General features: G+C 38.3%; 1 protein-coding gene across 6 annotated transcripts in view; it reads left to right on the top strand.

Annotated features, from left to right (window-relative positions):
* LOC100680431 (sphingomyelin phosphodiesterase) overlaps positions 1 to 19,832 on the top strand; it is a 342,073-nt gene that overhangs the window by 281,598 nt on the left and 40,643 nt on the right. For 4 of the 6 annotated variants that reach the window (XM_031930124.2, XM_032602052.1, XM_031930125.2 and 1 more), the window contains one exon: positions 16,650 to 16,835. The exons of the other annotated variants lie outside the window; for them this stretch is intronic. In XM_031930124.2, the coding sequence (XP_031785984.1) occupies positions 16,650 to 16,835 (186 nt within the window). The remainder of the gene's footprint in view (positions 1 to 16,649; positions 16,836 to 19,832) is intronic. 6 annotated transcript variants of the gene reach the window in all.

The raw sequence follows: 19,832 nt of genomic DNA, 5'->3' as shown, positions 1-19,832 counted from the left end.
TTGATGCTAAAAAAAGCGGAAATGTCACCGAACCAGCAGCATATTCAGAAGGAGGATAAGGCATCCCAGACGATAGAAGCATCAAACGCGGTGACGACAAAAACGCAACATAAACGAAAGGCAATGCCACTTAGCTAGGTAGAAGAGCGACAAGAAAACTGAAATGCTGAAAGAACGAGGAAAAATAAGGAAGTAGCCTCTGTGGAAGTCGCATCAAAAATCCAATCACAGGTGTCTTCGAATAAAAGGCAGACCCACCATGGCAGGAGGTTATTTCCAGAAAGGAAAAAAAGAAAGAAAAGAAGAGGAAATAGGAAATACGCGAAATCTCTGGTGCCAAAAACAAAAACAGCACTAGAAAACCACGAGAGAGACTCACCAGGCCTGATGCACTTGTTATAAAAGCTGCTGAAGGAAATTCGTACGCTGATATTTTGAGGAAAATAAAAGCGGACCTTAATCTGACGGTGCTTAGTAACAACGTAAATAAGATACGCAAAACTGTGGCAGGAGATCTTCTTTTGGAGCTACGACGCACTAAAGAAGTAAAAACGCAGGAACTTCAAAAAGCGGTTAAAGCGGTGCTGGTAAAAGAAGCCACAATCAAGAGGCTTTAGCACAAAGTGGTCTTTGAAATAAAAGACCTGGATATGCGTACCTCTAAGCAGGATATTATAAAAACCCTGAGTAAAGAGTTTCCAGAAGAGAAGGAAGTAGTAGAGAAGACGTCCGTAAAGACTCTTTGGAAAACTTACGGAGATACGCAGACTGCCATCGTACAGCTGCCTGCCCAGATTGCACAAAAGGCGATCTCACAGGGTAAGCTGAAAGTAGGTTAGGTTAATTGCCGAATCAGGGAGATTAGTCAAGAGATGCAACCACCTAGATGCTATAAATGCCAGGGTTTTGGCCACATCGCAAAAAAGTGTACAGAGACGTACTACAGAAGTAAATGCTGTTTTAAGTGCGGAACGGAAGGACATGCAGCGAAAAGTTGCAGGAACGCGCTAATTCACTGCCGGGAAAAGGATAGAGAATCAAAGAGTGACCATGCAGCTGGTAGCTATACATGCTCAACCTACCAAGCTGCATTAAAAGTACTGAAGAACCAACGAAAATAAAGATAGTGCAGATAAATCTAAACCACTGTGAGGCAGCACAGGACCTACTCAATCAGTATGTCCGCGAGAAAGAGGTGGACGTAGATATTGTGTGCGAACAATATAAGGACCTAGACGAACCATCGCGGGAAATAGACACTACGGGTAAAGCAGCAATCTGGGCATGTGAAAACGTTGATTTCTGTGAAAAAATGAAGACCCGTGAAGAAGGATTTATACGGGCTAAGGTAGCAGGTGTCACTGTTTACAGCTGCTACGCTTCACCTAACGCTCCAATCGAGCAGTTCGAACAACTGCTAGATTGGCTCATACAAGACGCAGTAGGGAGGAAACCAATACTGATTGCAGGCGACATTAATGCGTAGGCTGTGAAATGGGGCAGCATAAAGACTAACCACAGAGGACAAGTACTCCTAGAAGCATTTGCTCCCATGGATTTGATCCTAGTTAAACAATGATGCACCCACACATTTAGAACAGGAGACGCAGGGTCTATTGTCGACCTGACGTTTGTTAGTAGCAGCCTATTGGCTCAGTTAATTCATGGACAGTAAGTGAACACTACACATATAGTGATCATCAGGCCATCATAATGAATGTAGAAATACCAAAAAGGGGACCCAGCGCGATTACAACGACAAATAGAGTTAGTTGGAAAACGAAGGATTATGACAAGGAGATGTTCCTGTTAGCACTAGAAGAAATGCAACTGTCTAGAACGGCGAACAGCAAGGCGTAGCAGGTGATGGTCAACATTACCGGAGCATGTGACGCTGCAATGCCACGAAGAGTGGCATACAGTAGGCACCAGTATACTAATGGGATAAGGAAATTGCGAATGTACGTAGCAAGTGCCACTGGACCAGAAGACGAGACCAACAGGCTAGAAAGAAATACTATAAAACTGGTATAGGCCAGGAAATAGTAGATGCCCGCGGACAAGAAATGAAGGACCCTCAAAGGAGTCTTGAGAAGAAAATCCACGAAAACAAACAACGGTGCCTTAAGGAATTACAGGATAAGGTCGAACAAGACCTTTGGGATTGGCCATAAAAAATAGTAATGAAGAAGATTAAAGGAAGTTACGTGTCCCCTCCAAAATGCCCGGAGCTATTACACTGGATAGTGACCACGCTGTTCCCCAGGTAACTGGAAGAGCCAAGTGTCATCGAAAGACGTTTAAAAGGAGAGGCTATTCCTCCGATCACTATTGAGGAATCGTTAGTCAAATATTGCGTTAAAGCATGCTATTCATGCACATCCAAAGGTCTTCGTAGACTTGTACAATACGTGTCTAGAAAAGGAAGCATTCCCACAAACTGGAAAAAACGAAAGAATTCACCCAAGGAGTCCTCATCATACAGACCAGTCTGCATGCTGGATACCCCAGGGAAGTTTCTGAAATGCATTATCTGCGTCAGAATGGATCATTTTATAGAAGGAAAAGGTGGATTAGCGGAATACCAATATGGTTTCAGAAAGAAGCGTTCAACCCTGGACGCAGTTAGTCTAGTGATTGACACTGCACAAACAGCGATAGAGGGAAAAAAATGGGAGGGAGGAAAAAAGAAGTATTGCGCCATAGTTAACAAAAGGAAAAAGATGGAAAAGAGGATCCAAGAAGTACTGTGCTTATTAATACACTGGATGTCAAAAATGCATTTAATTCGGCCAGATGGAGTGAAATACACGAGGCACTCCGAAAGCAGGATGTGCCCTTATATATAAGAAGGATGATGTCCGACTACTTGAAGGACAGAATTCTATTATATGACACTGAGGACGGTACCAAGACATATAAAGTTACAGGAGGCGTTTCCCAAGGGTCAGTACTTGGCCCACTGACTCGGAGCATCATGTATGACGGAGTACTAATGCTACAATTACCTGAAGGAGAGTAGGCAGACATAGCTGAAGAGTCAACCCGTATAATACACGAATGGCTAACAGAGACGGGACTGGAACTAGCCAGTCACAAAACGGAAGTTATCCTCATTTCCAGTGGGAAGAAGATGGAGGAAATCATACTGACGGTGGATGGACATGCGATCGTTTCTCAACCAACTATCAAATACTCGGGCATCGCCGTCAATGCAAGACTTAGTTTTAAACAGCATCTGGAAATAGTCAGTGATAAAGCAGCAAAAGTTGGGGCTGCTCTATCACGATTGATGCCAAATGTAGGAGGGCCATCTTAGAAGCGAATGTTACTCTTAGCTAGTGTATCTAAATCAATTATGCTATACGGAGCCCCAATATGGGCAGATGCGATGCGAGTAAAATCGTATGCACGAATGTTGACTACCGTGTATAGGCGAAGTGCACTGAGAGTGGCGTCCGTTTACCGTACGGTATCGGACGATGCTGTCTGCATTATAGCAGGTATGCCACCTATTGACCTCTTAGCGTTGGAGAGAAAGGACGTATTCGAAGCTAGAAGACGATCGAGTGACAAAAGCCAGAAGGAGATCTGGGATACCACAAGAAAGAAGACGATGGCTAAATGGCAAACAAGATGGGACGCTAGTGGCAAAGGATGATAGACTTATCGCCTTATACTAAGGATAGAAGACTAGATTGTAAGAAGACATGGGGAAGTTAACTACTACCTCACGCAGTTTTAGACCAGGCACGGATGTTTCCGGGAGTACTTGCATCGGTTCAAACTAGACGACCATCCGAACTGCCCAATATATTCGGATGCAACAGAGGATGTTGAGCACGTCTTTTGCGAGTGCTTACGATATCATCAGGAGCGAAAGGAACTTGAGAGTTATCTTCAGGTCAGAGTAACTCCTGAGTCCATTATGACAGCCATGCTGACCTCAGAGGATGGATGGTGCGCAGTCAGCAACTATGCAGCAGACATTCTCAAGAAAGTCAGGAAAGACAAAGAAGAATAAAGAAGACGAAGAGGCTGAGTTCGTACGTGTGTATGTGCGACGCAGAAAATGAAAGATGACTATAGTGATGACGACCACATCAACCAGAAGCGGGCGAAAGCCTTTTGCCCCCCCCCCCCCCACGAAGCATTGCTTGGTGGTGGTACCGCGGGGTTCAAGGGCATAGAAGATGGAGCTAGGCACCTTTAGCGAGGGTCGATAAAGGCAAAGAGGGCATTCCTTTTTACTGCTGGGTGTTTTTTCACCTGGCCGTAGAGGGGATGGGTTTAGTCGGTGGGAATCTGACACACGGCTGACATTGTGGATGGAGCTGTTTCGACGACCCCATAAACGAAAATTTTAATCAGTACGATTTTATAAGCAATATTACATGAAACGCAATCTATAAAAAGCACATATTTAAATAATTCATAAAATTATCTGCATTTTTACTTTATCTAATTTTTTTGCTTACTTTAGCGAGTCTTAACAGCGTAATACTGCTTTTTGGAGTATTTTTTGAGGTTATAGAAGAACGTGGGCTACATAGGCCAAAAACAATGGTGGATTCGTGTTCAGCGGGAAAAAATACATAAGAATAAGCTTTTTCGCCCATTATTTTTCTCTTAGCGAGTCTTAAGGACATATAACTCCTTTCCCGTAATGATATTTGTGACTGTTAGAGTTATACCAGACCGCCATTTTGAACTCTTCAAATGAATCTTTCCGAGGGATTCGGATTCGGTACACTAAAAGTACAAAAAAAGTACACTAATAAACGAAGATTTTCACTGAGTTTCAGCTTATTTCTCTGTAACCCCAATTAAATAAAGATTTTTGTTCAAACTCTTTCAAATGGCCTCACTGTGTGCCGTCAACCAACATCAACATCGAACATTGAAAAACACACCTATCATCCCACCAAAACCACCATCTAAATCATTATCTAGCCCGCACACAGCTGTTTCTAAAGCGTCTCTGAGAAACATTGAGATGATCAGGCTCATCTTGCCCACTCGTTCCCCTTTTCACGTAATACGCTGTGACTGAGACTTGGAGAACGACAAGGTAACATCTATTCCTTCACTAGATGAATACATACTATACAGACGTGACAGAAACAGATACGGTGCAAGTGTGGTCCTCGACGGCGAATGGTCGGGCAAGCCGGTTAAGCCAGAGTATCTGTTCTGTGAGATCTCAGCTAAAGTTGTATCAGTATCGAGGTACAGATTCCACGCCACGTACCTGCTACATACTCTTACAGAAACTACAAAGAAATGTGTGCTGATAAGCTAAGGGACTTTCTTAGCGCATGTGACTGGTCATCCTTCACCACGTCATCACTTGACCAATGCATTACCATTCTTAACGCTAACTTAACGAACGCCATAAATCACTACGACTCTTCGTGACCATTTGACTGAACGGATCAGACTCTACAGGTATTTTCGCAGAAGTCGATTACACAGGCAGGTTGAGGAGGCTTGGCTGAGTTATTACTATTCACGCTTGTGTACCTTGACCGATGTCGCAGAGATCTGGAGAGAGCTTGAAAATTTTGGCATTATTACCTCTAAATCACCTTCACCTGCTCGGTTCTTGTCAGACTCTCTCAACAAATACTTTAGTTCCATCTCTAATGACCCTCAAGCTCCATCTTTTAAGGAGTATTTGCGAAACCTGGAGAGTCTGGACCTCCCTGAACATTTCAGCTTCAGGGCCATTACAGAGTCTGATGTGTCGGCTGCTGTGTCACACTTTAACACCCAGAACAGGGGAAGCGATGGCATCCCACAGGTTGTAATCTCCAAAGCACTACCGATACTCGCTCCTCTACTATGTCAAATCTTCAACCTGTCTCTTAGTGAGGCACACTTTCCCTCTGCCTGAAAGTCGTCGCTCGTACGAGCACTAAACAAAATCAGCTCTTCTACAGCTTTGACTGACTACCGTCCGATCTCTCTACTTTATTTTCTATCCAAGGCACTGGAGTGGCTGGTGCACAAGCAAATCTCTGACTATCTTGAAACAAGACTTTACCTTGACAACTTGCAAACAGGCTTCCTTTTTGTTCTTTGCGGTAGTTAATTCTCCTGAAACGTTTTTGAAATCGTGCTTTTGATTGGTTAGAATTTATCGATCCAGCAATCTGATTTGAGTATTTCAAAAACGTCCCAAAAGAATTAACTACTATGGAGTGTTTATCCAATATTTAATAGTATATTTAATAATGACACGTCAAATATTAAAATTTCATTACAATTAATTTGTAAATCGTGAGCGTATCTTGCTGTTGTAGTTCATAGCTACGTGCTTCAGTAGTCAGACTCTGATTGATTATTCGTCCAGGCACAGAGAGAGAGGGTTAGAGCTAGCCTCTGAATTTTGTATTCTGTACCAGGGACTAGCTACACCATGATATATACCTACTGTATTTTCGAATAGTTCGAATTAGACATTTTTGACGTACGACTGTATACCGATAACCTTAATCTTAGCCAAAATTAGGCGGATATTTTATACTTCCACTGTTGAACATTTAAGCACCTATTTTCACTGCACTCTGCGAAAACTGATTTATTTAATAAACATTTTATGCATTGAATCTAAATCCGAGAAAAGATCAAGATAAAAGGATCTAAACCATAAAGATATAGAGTAGACATGCAATGAAAAAGACGGATCAAAAAGAAGCATGCGTGCCACTCGGGTCGAGTAATATGCAGGTAATATACAACAGTAAAAGGTTAAACCAGATTAAGGAGCAGTCCCTTGAACCGTAACAAATTAGAAGAAAAATATTTTCTTTGTCTGTTTAGCTCGTTTCAATAAATTAAGTAGAATAGATGTGGGTTTGTGTATTTAGATTTCATGTCGTCACGCGCTATCCGTTGCGATTTTGCGTGACGCGCGCATGCGTCGATGCGCACGTCACCGGACCGCTCGCAAGAGCGCAAAGGACCCGGACGCGCTTCCATACATGCTCACTCCTGTCAGGGTCGCCGAGCAACTAGCACGTTTTTTTCATTCTTACAACGTTCTTTTTTTAAGGTGAATCAGTGGTTTTGATTTTCTCAGATCACTGCTCACCTCTTAGCTTTTCTTTCAGTGTGATTTGCGCTTCTTGTAGAAAATTCGAAGCGTTTGTCCCCTTAAGACGTCAAGACACGCTTGATGCTAGGTTGCGGACCATTTTCTCGCTCCCCAGGCCTGTCTTTTAGACCTCTAGGACCAGGTAGGAATTTACAGTGTACTGTGACCTGTGTGCTTTGGTAAAAATAAATTTATTTAAATGAATAAATAGTTAGTCAATTATTGATGTTTGATTAAATATTTAAAGTAATATTATTTGTAATGAAAAAATATATCACTGATTGATCGTGCATAAACAAAAGCTCTAATTTCTTAACATGAGACTAGGAGTGTGCAGGAAGCCGGTACTAATAGGTTGAAAAATGTGATACACATGTATATATTTTAGATACCATGTATGTTGAAATTCGTATTTGGTTAGGATTTTCTATAAACTACATGGATCTCACCCTTGTATTCTCGCACGCACAATTACTATCACCTGCACACTGCAGTAGACATTAATACTCGACGGATCACTTTTTTCCCCGCGCACGGATTTGCTAAAGAATTATGCGTCCCAGCATCGCTGAATGGTCCTGGTTTACTGCCGTTCTTCTGTCTCTTACCCCCATAGGCACGTACAAATGTGACACAGACAAGCCCGTGACAAGAGAATCGAACTTACTTGATTGTGACCCCCTCCTTGGGTACCCCGGGACCAGGCCAGCTGTTCTATATAGCTGAAAGAGAGACGAGGGACTAGGAGGAGATGACAGCGGTTCCTGTATGGAATCTAGTATACTAAACATGAGCAGCGGGAGGTTTAAATGAAAAAGCATTATTCGACTTATATGTTCATAGTAATACTGTTAAAAATTGGAATATCTAATCAAATAATGAAACAATTAATCTTTTGTATTTTTTTCCGTACAACTGAATAGTGCAAATAGTTTTTAAAAATTATTTAAAAATTTTTTAATTTTTTTATTACTTCACAAGCAAGAATAACTCAAAACGAGAATTTTAATTTGAAAAATATTTTTTGGACCGAAAAACGTGATTATCTCGGAAGTCTCTTGATATTTTTATCTGAACAGATTTGTGGATATTTATGACACAAGAAGGTATACTTTCACCAAGTTTCGACTAAATAAAATAATTTGTGTGTAAATGAAAAATAAAAAACTATAAAAGTGGTTTTTCGCATTTTACTCGGAGATTTTGGGGTAATGTAATAAAATCATTTATACAAAAGTTGTAGATTTTTTAATGATCTACAACTTTTCCATTGTACACTTTTCTCTCCGATGTCAACTTTCGTCGGAAATCGCAAATAATCCAAAATTCCACCCCTTTTCATCCCCCAAATATATCTAGAAACACCCCTGCTCACGCATTAATGTTTTTACATTTTTATACGCCACTTTGCCATTTCCAACTGTTCCCATCCTGTTAACAATTTTTTCTTTGTAAAAGTGTAATTTGACTGGACTATTATGTAGGAATTCTGACACAGTCTGGCATAAATTGGCACAGTTTGGAATAGTATAGCACGACCTAACATAATATGGCATAGTTTGGCACCGTTAGGCACAGTTTGTTACAGCTTGACATAGTGTTGCTATGGCACATCCTTATTGTTTATAATAAGTAGCTAATAAGAACTTATGTCTTAAACATTATAATACAAATAATTTTAAGTTTATGAGACTTGAGAATCGTTTATTCAGTTTGACAGTAATATGAACTACTCTGTATAAATTAATAGTAATATTAGCTTCAAAAAGTAGAAATTGATATACTCAAACTATGAGGAAATAGCTCAGGCATCAGTTAAGCGTTCAACCGGCACGATTCGATTCCACTTCGGGTCACTTTTTTTTATTAAATTGTATAAGTGAGGTTCTACCATATTATGCCAGTTTGAGCCATACTTTGCCATACTATACCAATCCGTGCTCAAAATTTGAAAAAAAAATTCGAGAAAAATATAATATTGTGCCTAATTGTGCCATACTGTGGCATACGATACCACACTGTGCTAAACAGTGCTAAATTGTGCGAAATATCCGAATTGGCATGAGTATAGCACAATGTGGCGCAGTTTGGCTTAGTGTGGTACAGTTTGGCACAGTTTGACATAGTTTTGCATAATCTGGCACAGCTCATTATTTCCACCAGGGTTGGTGACTGAACTCGAGCACAGCAGTTATCTATCCATTCAACTATCTTTCAAATTTCTCCGCGCTCAAGACTCTTAAATAATATGTATAGTGTTCGCTGCGCCAGCTTGAACACTTCTTTAAACTTAAATTTAAATTATTTGATATTTATTTGTAGCATTACACGACAATTTTTGGTAAGAGAGCTCTTTGTGTGAAAAGGTACCTCGCGCCTTTGCGTGCGTTTCTTGAAGTTATTTTGCTCTCTCATAAGGTCACGTTCTTTTTTTTTACTTTGCACAATTTACTTTCTTTTAACTTTGTTGTAATATAGTAAGTATTATAATCTTGATTATCAGTACCAAAATGGTACACGTCGCGCCATCTATTGGTCAACTGCGATTTTGTACATTGAGACGAGCTCACGCGAGAGCTGACGAACCGCGCATGTCTCGCGCTATACTCTAATCGCCTATTACGTATTAGATCATATTCCGTGTGTAGAGCAGACTATGCTGTACTCTACAATACACTCTCTCTCTTGCCTGTAAGACTCCGATGTGAGCAGACGTGCCGCCGACTAGGCTCTCAAGCCTTTTACAATATACTTAACAATAAATTAACCTCAAGTTGTTGTTTATTGATCCAACCTTTTTCATCATGGTAGCAGAGCGTGGTTGGTATTTATATTTTATCCCGCATGTCTACTCATATGAGTGACATGAGAGATATGTAGTGTAAAACTAAGTGAGGTTAGAAGAAAAGCCACGTGGAAAGTAGTTAACGGTTATTGTTAAAAAAAAAGTAAATCGCACAGTGAAAAATTGAACAGTGAAATTAAAGAAGAAAATATCTGGAGAAATTATATGCATGTGAAGCATTGATATTCGAATTTTTGTATAGAAACGTCTGTCGATAGAAGAAGATTTTCAAGTGAAAATTAACCGGTCAAAAAGGGTTAAAGAAGAAAAATATAAGCTCAGTGACGTAGATAAAGTCGTCAGCTACTCAACAATTAAAAGAATTTTAAAAACTAATCAAGATTTAAGTGCGATGCAAGAAGATTAAAGTCGGCGAGTGAAACACGTGGTGAAGTGCTATTTCAGAGCACGTGCAAATTAGAGGTTAAGCACATGTACTTGTGGCTTAAGCCTAAAGTAAAACAAGAAGACGGATTAGAAGCCAAAAATATTGAATTAAAAGAAGAATCAAGAAATCAAATTAGAAAAATATTTTTAAAAGCACTCAAGAAGATTATTAAATTGAAAAATCAAGTATACGAGAGCATTAGTGCAAAAGAAAAAGAAATGGCTAAGCAAGCGAAAATCGAAGACATTATGATACCAGTGTTTGATGGTGCAAATTATTCCAGTTGGAAAATTAGATTAATGATCCTGTTAGAGTATAAAGAGTGCAACGAACCAGCAATAAATGAAATGCCTGATAAATATAAAGGCAAAGAAGATGATTGGAAAAAGATTGATTTAAAAGCTCGCACTATGATAATTAGTGCTATCTCAGACAAACAATTAGAATACATCGGTGAATGTAAAACAGCTCTCGCGATGATAACAAAATTCGATAAAATGTATTTAACACAATCAACAGCTTTGCAAATTATATGCAGAGGAAAAATCGAAGAAATCAAATTAAATAATTATAATTCAGTGGAAGAATTTTTTGTAGAATTCGAAAAAGTAACTAATGAATTCAAATCAGCTGGTGGGAAATTAGAAGAAGTCGAAAAATTGAGATATCTACTTAGAGCTTTACCACCAAGCTATAGTTACATTGGGGATTTTATAGATGTTATCCCAGAAGACCAAAGAACAGTAGACTATGTAAAGTCGAAAATAAAAGAGAAAAATATGACTAATGCTGAGTCAGATAATAAAAGTAATGCCAGTACCTTTGCGGTACAAACCAAAGGCAAATGTTTTAACTGTGGAAAATTTGGCCACTTCATAAACGAGTGTACGAGACCACATCAGCAGAGCAACCGAGGACGAGGTGCTCAATATAGTCAAGGTCAACGAGGTCACCAACGAGGAAATCAACGAGGCTACAACAGAGGGTTCAACAGAGGCTTCAACCGAGGCAACTACCGAGACAATCAGCGAGGCAGAGGTCAAGGTCAACCCAAAGCTAAATCTTCAGGCGAACAACAGGGCGACTACTCATCCGAAGCATGGCTGACCCAGGTCTGCAACCCAGAGGTAAACCAGATAACTGCGTTAGAAAATAGTAGCGAAAGTTTAGGTCAAATTAATTGGTTACTAGATAGTGGCTGCACAGACCACATTGTAAATAATGATAAATATTTTGATAAATTCGTATATTTAAAAAATCCTATAGAAGTAAAATTACCTGATGGTAAAAGTTTGAAAGCTACTAAAATTGGAACTGTAAAATTACTTTTTAAAAATTATTACAATCAAAAACAAGTAGACGTAAAAAATGTTTATTATGTTCAAGGCATTAGACAAAACATACTGAGTTTCTCTAAAGTCACAGAAAATTATACAGTAGTAGCAAAAAATGATGATGCCAAAATTTACAATAAAAATAGAGAATTAATAGCAGTCGCAAACAAAAAGGATAATCTATATTTTATGAAAAGCTATGTAATTGAAAAGGAAAATAAGCAAATGTTTGTAAATTCATTAAAATTAACTGATAAAGAGAAATGGCATAGAGCATTAGGTCATGTTAACTTTCAATATTTGAACAAATTAGTGAAAAATAAATTAGTAAAAGGATTGCCAGAAAAAATAGAAAATGTCGAAATGAAATGTGGAAATTGTATAGAGAGTAAAATGGCAAATGTACCGTTCGAAAATAATAGATCAAAAACTACGGAAATTTTAGAATTAATTCACACAGATTTAAATGGTCCACATAACACAATCGGTTATGGGGGAGAAAAATATTTTGTAACTTTCATTGATGATTATAGTAAGTGTACTAGAATTTTCTGCATTAAAAATAAATCAGAGACTGCCAGTTGTTTAAAAGAATTTGTTAGTTTAGTAGAAAATAAATTTAGTAAGCGAGTTAAGAAATTACGTTGTGATAATGGCAAAGAATATTTAAATAAGGAAATTTATGATTTTATAAAATCAAAAGGAATTGAACTATTGCCATGCCCACCGTACGTCCATGAATTAAATGGAGTAGCGGAAAGATATAATAGATCCGCAATGGATATGGGCAGATGTTTAATGCGTGAAGCAAAAATTCATAGGCGATATTGGCCTGAAATTATGAAAACAGTAGCTTATCTAAAAAATCGCACAATTGCAAATACAGCCAAAAATAAAACGCCATACGAAATATTTTTTGGTAAAAAACCAAATGTTGATCATTTAAAAATTTATGGCAGTCGAGTCTTTGTACGAGTACCAGAAGCGCTGCGAAAAAGCAAATGGGACGATAAAGCCAAATTAGGTGTACTAGTAGGTTATGTAGAAAATGGCTATAAAGTTCTCGTCAATGGTAGAGTTATTCATGCTAGACATGTACAAGTAGTCGAAGAAAATACAGAAATTATTTGCTTAGAAAAACTTGATGATGAAAAAGATAGAGATTTGGAAAATAGCGAATCTGAAAATGTAGAAAACAAACTAAACTCTTTTACCCATACTTCGACTCTCGAGTCAAGTAGGGGTAATGAAATAAATTTCGAAAATCGTATAGATAATTATGAAAGTAGAGAAAATGAATTAAATTCTGATATTGCTGAAAATGATAATTCAAGTTTAAAAGTACAAAGAAAATCTAATAGAAAGAAAAGTCCTGTAAATAGATACGGAAATCCTGTAACTCATTTTATATATGTAAATCATATTGATGCAAATGTACCAAATACATTCGAGGAGGCGTTAAACTCAAATGAATATAAACAATGGAAAATTGCGATGGATTCCGAAATCAATAGTCTTATGAAAAATAAAACTTGGCAAATTGTTGAAAGGCCAAAAGACAAAAAAGTCATTGATGTGAAATGGGTCTACAAAAAGAAAAACAATAATATGTATAAAGCGAGATTAGTTGTAAGAGGATTTCAACAAAAGGAATACTTAGATAATGTTTATTCACCCGTAGGAAAAATGCAAACTTTGAAAATTTTATTGTCATACAGTTGTAAAAACAATTTATTTATAGAACAAATGGATGTAGAGACAGCTTTCTTAAACGGTGATGTAAAAACCGAGGTGTATATAAATGAACCAAAAGGTTACGAAACAGGTGACAATAAAGTTTGCAAACTGCAAAAGGCATTATACGGACTGCGAGAAAGTCCTAGAGCTTGGTACGATTGTTTTAATAAATTTATCGAAAGCTTAAATTTTGTGAGAAGTAACTACGATTACTGTCTATACGTAAATAATACGAACAAAGATTCAATATATATTTTAGTTTTTGTTGATGATCTCCTAATTTGTTGCAAAGATAAAAATAAAATAGATAAAGTTAAATCTAGTCTAATGCAAAGATTTGTGATGAAAGATTTAGGCAAAATAAGCCAATATATAGGTATTGATATAAATTATAGCAATGATAGACAAAAAATGACTTTAAGTCAAACAAAATACATTGAATCTTTAGCCACTAAATATAATTTAGAAAAAGCCAAATTATATGATACTCCAATGGAGTCAAATTTAAAACTAGATCAAGCTAGTGAAATTGATGAAAATATAAAATATAGAAACTTGATAGGAGAATTATTATACATTAGTACAGGCACAAGGCCAGATATTGCGTATAGCGTAAATTATTTAAGTCGATACCAAAGTTGCTACGACCAAACACATTATAAATATGCGTTGAGAATCCTAAAATATCTGTATAAAACTAAAGATCTAAAATTGACATATTGTGATAACTTGAAAAACGAAATATTAGATTGTATGGTAGATTCTGATTATGCAGGTGATAATGTAGATAGAAAATCTACAACAGGCTTTGTAATAAGACTTTATGGTAATGTAATTTTCTGGAAAACTCATAAACAAAGCACTGTAACCAAATGTTCAACTTTCGCAGAATATACTGCTATGTCAGAAGCAGTAACAGAAATATTGTTTGTAAAAAATTTATTAAGCGAAATGTTCAATGTAGAATTCGATAAACCAATTAATGTGTATGAGGATAACTCAGGTGCAATTGCGATTGCAAAATATGGTAACTTCACTAAAAACTCGAAGCACATTGAAGTGCAATATCATTATATTAATGAGAATTATGAAAATGGCATAATTGATATTATAAAAATAGACTCTCAATTCAATTTAGCAGATATGTTAACGAAAAGTCTAAATAAAACAAAGTTTATAGAAAATAGAAAAGCGCTAAGATTAATTTAAAATGTAATAGAAAAATGTATCGAAAATGAAAAGTTAATGCTAAAGATCAAGATTATAAACTTAAGGAGGCGTGTTGTAATATAGTAAGTATTATAATCTTGATTATCAGTACCAAAATGGTACACGTCGCGCCATCTATTGGTCAACTGCGATTTTGTACATTGAGACGAGCTCACGCGAGAGCTGACGAACCGCGCATGTCTCGCGCTATACTCTAATCGCCTATTACGTATTAGATCATATTCCGTGTGTAGAGCAGACTATGCTGTACTCTACAATACACTCTCTCTCTTGCCTGTAAGACTCCGATGTGAGCAGACGTGCCGCCGACTAGGCTCTCAAGCCTTTTACAATATACTTAACAATAAATTAACCTCAAGTTGTTGTTTATTGATCCAACCTTTTTCATCAAACTTGAATGAAGCTTACGCTTGCTACGGCTTTTCCTTTTATTCCGTGAGTGTTTTTACGCCATAGCAAGTGCATTTTTGTGTAACGCGAAATCGATAGTTTTTATTTCTAATTCTTCACTCACTCAACCATTTCCTTGTCGGAACTCACTTAAAGTTCTCATACTCATTTTAAATAATTGTTTATTTTCCATAGGCAACACTGTTTCATAAGCTACTCTAACTATTTTTCAGATTTTTTTTTTCACGCATTTTATGCCTATAAAAGCTGTTCCCTAGAATCGCATAGTGTTGTCACTACAAAGTTTAAGAAAAAAATCTTGTTTGAGATAGGGCATTCTTCAAGCAGCGTCTGATATGGAGCGTTGTTAGTGCGGTGGCCGGGATAGGGCGTTCTCAAAGCTGCGACCGCGATAGGGCGTTCTGCCACTCAGCCATGGATATAAGGTTTGAGGCTTAAACGTTAAGTTATAAGCAAAAGCATTGCATTGTAACGGGATGTAAATTCGATCAACGACTGGATCGCGTTCCCTCGATGCGGCGGAGGACTCCTCTACGCCCGCGAAATACCTCCGTTGCATGCTGCTGTCTCAGTTGCTTCTGTTTTGTTGGGTCTACGCGCCGCCTGGCGCATGCTCGGCTGCTCAACTGCGTTAGATAAGTACTAATAAATAACGCCCGCGGAGGTGGCGGTATTTGCAGGAAGGAAGAGGGATCGGAAGTAAACGAGCGAGGTTTAGAAATGACGAAAAAGCATGTAAAATAATAAGTCTAAGTTATATTTCACGAGCGCGTCAAAACCGTAAGTTTACAAGTATAAAAGAATAATAATAATACGCGTGTCGTCAACAACTTTGCGACTCGCCGCGACGCTGAATAATCGCGCTCGCACGCGTATATTGCCGTGAAGGTCGCGCGCGCCGGATCACCCTCGCACGGATAATATACACTCTTATGCACACAATCACAGTCACTGCGCGTCACACAAACCTTCACGATCTCGTCGCCGACGCTCCTGATCCCGGACAGGCTGCAGGACTAGCCGTTGCTGGATCCCTCAGCATGGAGATCAGTAAACCCGGACTCCGCATCGCACTCACACACAAGATACAATTCGATTCGCTGGACACAGCACAGCACACGATATCACGAGCAAAATCCCGTGTTTATCTTCCGAAGGCCGAGAGCTATCTGAGCGCGCACCTGAAGGATTAGCCCGCGCGCTCACTATCTCTACCCCTCTCGCTCTTATTCACGAATTCGCACGTATTTGTTCTCGCGCGCGCGAGTCTACCCTGTTTCGTCGTGGCGCAGCGGTACTCATATCGCTACGAGTTAGCCGCGGTGCTCAACTCGTTACAGCATCATAGAAAATAACGCAATGTCTTTGCAGTCTACAAAATTTCTGCTATTCCAGACTTGACAATTGCATGCATTACGCCGCATTTAATCCTCGCACTCGCAAAAATAGTGTATGCAATTTGTGCTAAGAGTTTTTGATAACCCGTCCGCAAAAGTCATTGGCAACATGCCAGACTCCTTGCACAATATACTATTTTTGAATGTGTGAACACCTAAAAATCTTTTCTGTATACTTTTATAGAAATATGTTTAATATTTATTGCAGGCATTATTACAAAAATTCACCCGTGAGACCTCTATGTAACGATGAATGCAAAAAAAGATTATTATGTGATTTACGCAGTGGACGAAGTCACGACCGTAAAGCACTTTGCCAAAATCTTGAAACTAGGATTAATGGCGATACCAAGACAGGATGGCGAGCATGGATATACAACGGTCTAGCTCTTTCGTACGTACAGAATTTGTGGTCTTGGATTTATAAAGTTTATTAATTTTTTGTAACAACGTAAATTAAACGGCAAATAACAATACTAAATAATAAATAAAAATGTACAAAAGTGAACTAATATTATTTATTGTTTATTACTACGTATATACAAAAAAAGACATTGGGCCTTAGAGCAGAAAATGATGTAGCATAAAAAAAATGTACACTTGTTTAACCTATTATATTTACGCAAATAACAAGTACATTCAATTTCCTAGTTCTCTCTGTGTGCGCAAATTTATTCACTAACGCAAATGTTGCACGATTTGCAGTAGATACATTTATAAAAGGGTTAATATTCTTTAGCTCAATTTTTTGCAATCGTTTATCAACATTTTTAACAAAGTAGCTAGCGTTCAAAGATAGGCTTGAACAAAGTCGGCCAAAAAACTGCATTTTTTTACCTTCTAGCTACCACTATAATTGCAATTTGGATTTTTATTAAACCCAACCTATACCATTTCAATACTGAATAGTTAATCTTCAATGAGCAGTTAATCCTAATAGTAAGCGATTTTTTTTCTTCAAGATATTCAACAAAGAAGCCAGAGGACATCATTTTTTAACCGATAGTAGGACATCTTACCACTATGTGTACGCCTGCGACCTTAGCGCATACGAATTCTTCATTACGTCTTGTCATTTTTTCCTGGAAAGCGGCGTCTCCGCATGCCCATATCGCCGCTTTACCAGTACTGTCCATAATTCACGATGATTTGTCCAGGTCTCTGTATTGTTCACGGACGATGGCTATGTCGATTCCTGTCTCACGGACATACTGGCTCAGTAGGTCCTGTGCAGTCGCGCAGTGATTTATATTCAACTGCATTCTGCTTTCGCAGAGATCTTATTGTCGAGACTTCTATGATGTTCTCTTTGCCAATTTTCTTTTGTAGTGCTTCTAGTACCTTCTTTTTTGAGGTAAGCATGTCCAGATCGCTTACTTCAATGGTTTCTTCTTCCTGGGGTGCTTTTATTGTGGCGCCTTCCTCTAGTACCACTTTAACTGCTTCTTGAAAGTCCGAGGTGTCTCTTGTGCGTTTAAGCTCTATCAGAAGATCTCCTGCAACTGTTCTGCGTATTTTATTTACGCTATTCCCCAATGTATTAAGTGACTGAGCGGCTTTCATTTTTGACAATATGTCTGCATAGCTCTTTCCTTCGGCAGCCTTGATGATTAAAGCATCTGGTCTGGGAGGTTTTGCCCGCTTCGATCCATCCTTGCTGGTCCTATTCTAGTTTGTAACGCCAGGAACATTTTTATCCTCTTTGCTTGCCTCTTTTTCTATTTTCTTTGACTTTCTTGTGACAACTTTCTGCTACGCTGCCTTTTTAGGTTGATTATCCGCTCCTTTATTTCCTCCATTTCTATTCTGTGGAATAGTTGGGGCTTTCTCTGTTGTACCCGCCTTCTGATATCTGAGACTTGGGGTTATCTGGGTTTCCCTCCCCTGAGTTCCCGGGCGCTGGTATTGCTGTAAGTTATCTTCTGCCATGTAGAGATTTTTATAGCTCGCTCTTATGATTCGGGCAAGATCTTAAATTTGCTTGTGCACATTGTGTCTGCCCTTGACATACTCCATCAGTTCATCGATTCTGCTGCCAAGGCGATCCAAGTGCGCATTCCTTTGCGTTATGCATACAGCTCTCTTATCCCTGTCTGCACTAACCTTCATTTCCATATCACCTGCGTCTCTACATGCAGCAGGGGTCAGGTGATAAACCTCTGCGGCTTCTAAGTGAGTTTCCCCCCCCCTCCCCCCCCCCCAAAACTCCATGGGGCCAGCGTCGACTACCGGGGCTTTTACCCGATCGGAATCGACGGCGGGACTGGGCACTGTGGCTTGACCCGCTTGGGGTAGTAATGTTATTAACTCACTATCCATGTTTGATTTATCTTCGGGGTTACTTCCCTAGCCTGTTTGGTCCGCGGAGCATATTTTATTTCTGCTCCACCCTTTGGCCGGTTAAGGAGACCTCAACCCGCCGATGAGCATTCCCCTATCCGGCACCCACGGGACGCGCTACATATCTAGCTACCCCACACTTCGAAACTCCATACAAGTATTTTCAAGAAAAGAGTACGTCGCACTAAGAGGTATTTCGACTTTTCTTGTTTTAAAATCAAATAGCTCTGTATCCGGTCGGTCGATCAATCCGAAATTTTTGGAAGATGATGTCTAAACTATCAGAAATCACAGAAAAATAGGCAGAAAGGTTAATGTTGACTGTATGGCCCAGGAAAATTCGTTAAAGTTGACGGTTTTCTCAAAAAACTTACAAAAGTCACTGTAGAACAATGGATTTTTTTAAATTTAATGCCCTGTATGCCTATATATATATATATATATATATATATATATATATATATATATCGTCAAAGACCTTTGACGATTCTACAAGTTTTTCCCCATTTTCTGGATGAAAAAAAATCCTACAAAATTTTAAGGGGAAGATTTGAATTCGGCGTGAAAAAATACATGAAAATAGTATTTACAAGCATTAAAATCTTCTGACAAATTTCCGTTACTTTGTAAATTTTTATCAAGTGTATTCAAAGCTAGGTATTTTTTTAACCAACATTTTTTTTAATTTATGATGATAAAATTATTTTTGTATTTTTCATATAATTTCCTTGCTTCTATAAGAATTTTTTTTAATTTATTGACCAGAAAGAAAGTACAAAATATTTACATGGAAATAAAATATTCTGTACTCCTGCAAAGATAAACACAGTTATCTGTCCGCAGGCCTGGCATTAGAGAAATTATAACAAAAAAAGAAACATAAAATCTAAAAACTTAAAATCTAAAACTTATACTATATTTACACAAATACAGTATGACTCATTATTGTAGTATTTCATGCACATTGGAGATCGACGAATTTTACAGTAAAATTCTTAGTGTAGATTATGTTATCAACAATTGAGTTTTATCCACTCTTTGATTCTTTTTT

This window comes from Nasonia vitripennis (genome assembly GCF_009193385.2).
Source record: "Nasonia vitripennis strain AsymCx chromosome 4 unlocalized genomic scaffold, Nvit_psr_1.1 chr4_random0009, whole genome shotgun sequence".
Classification (NCBI taxonomy): domain Eukaryota; kingdom Metazoa; phylum Arthropoda; class Insecta; order Hymenoptera; family Pteromalidae; genus Nasonia; species Nasonia vitripennis.
Note: the sequence above shows the minus strand (reverse complement) of the source record. Positions and strands in the feature narration are given on the sequence as shown.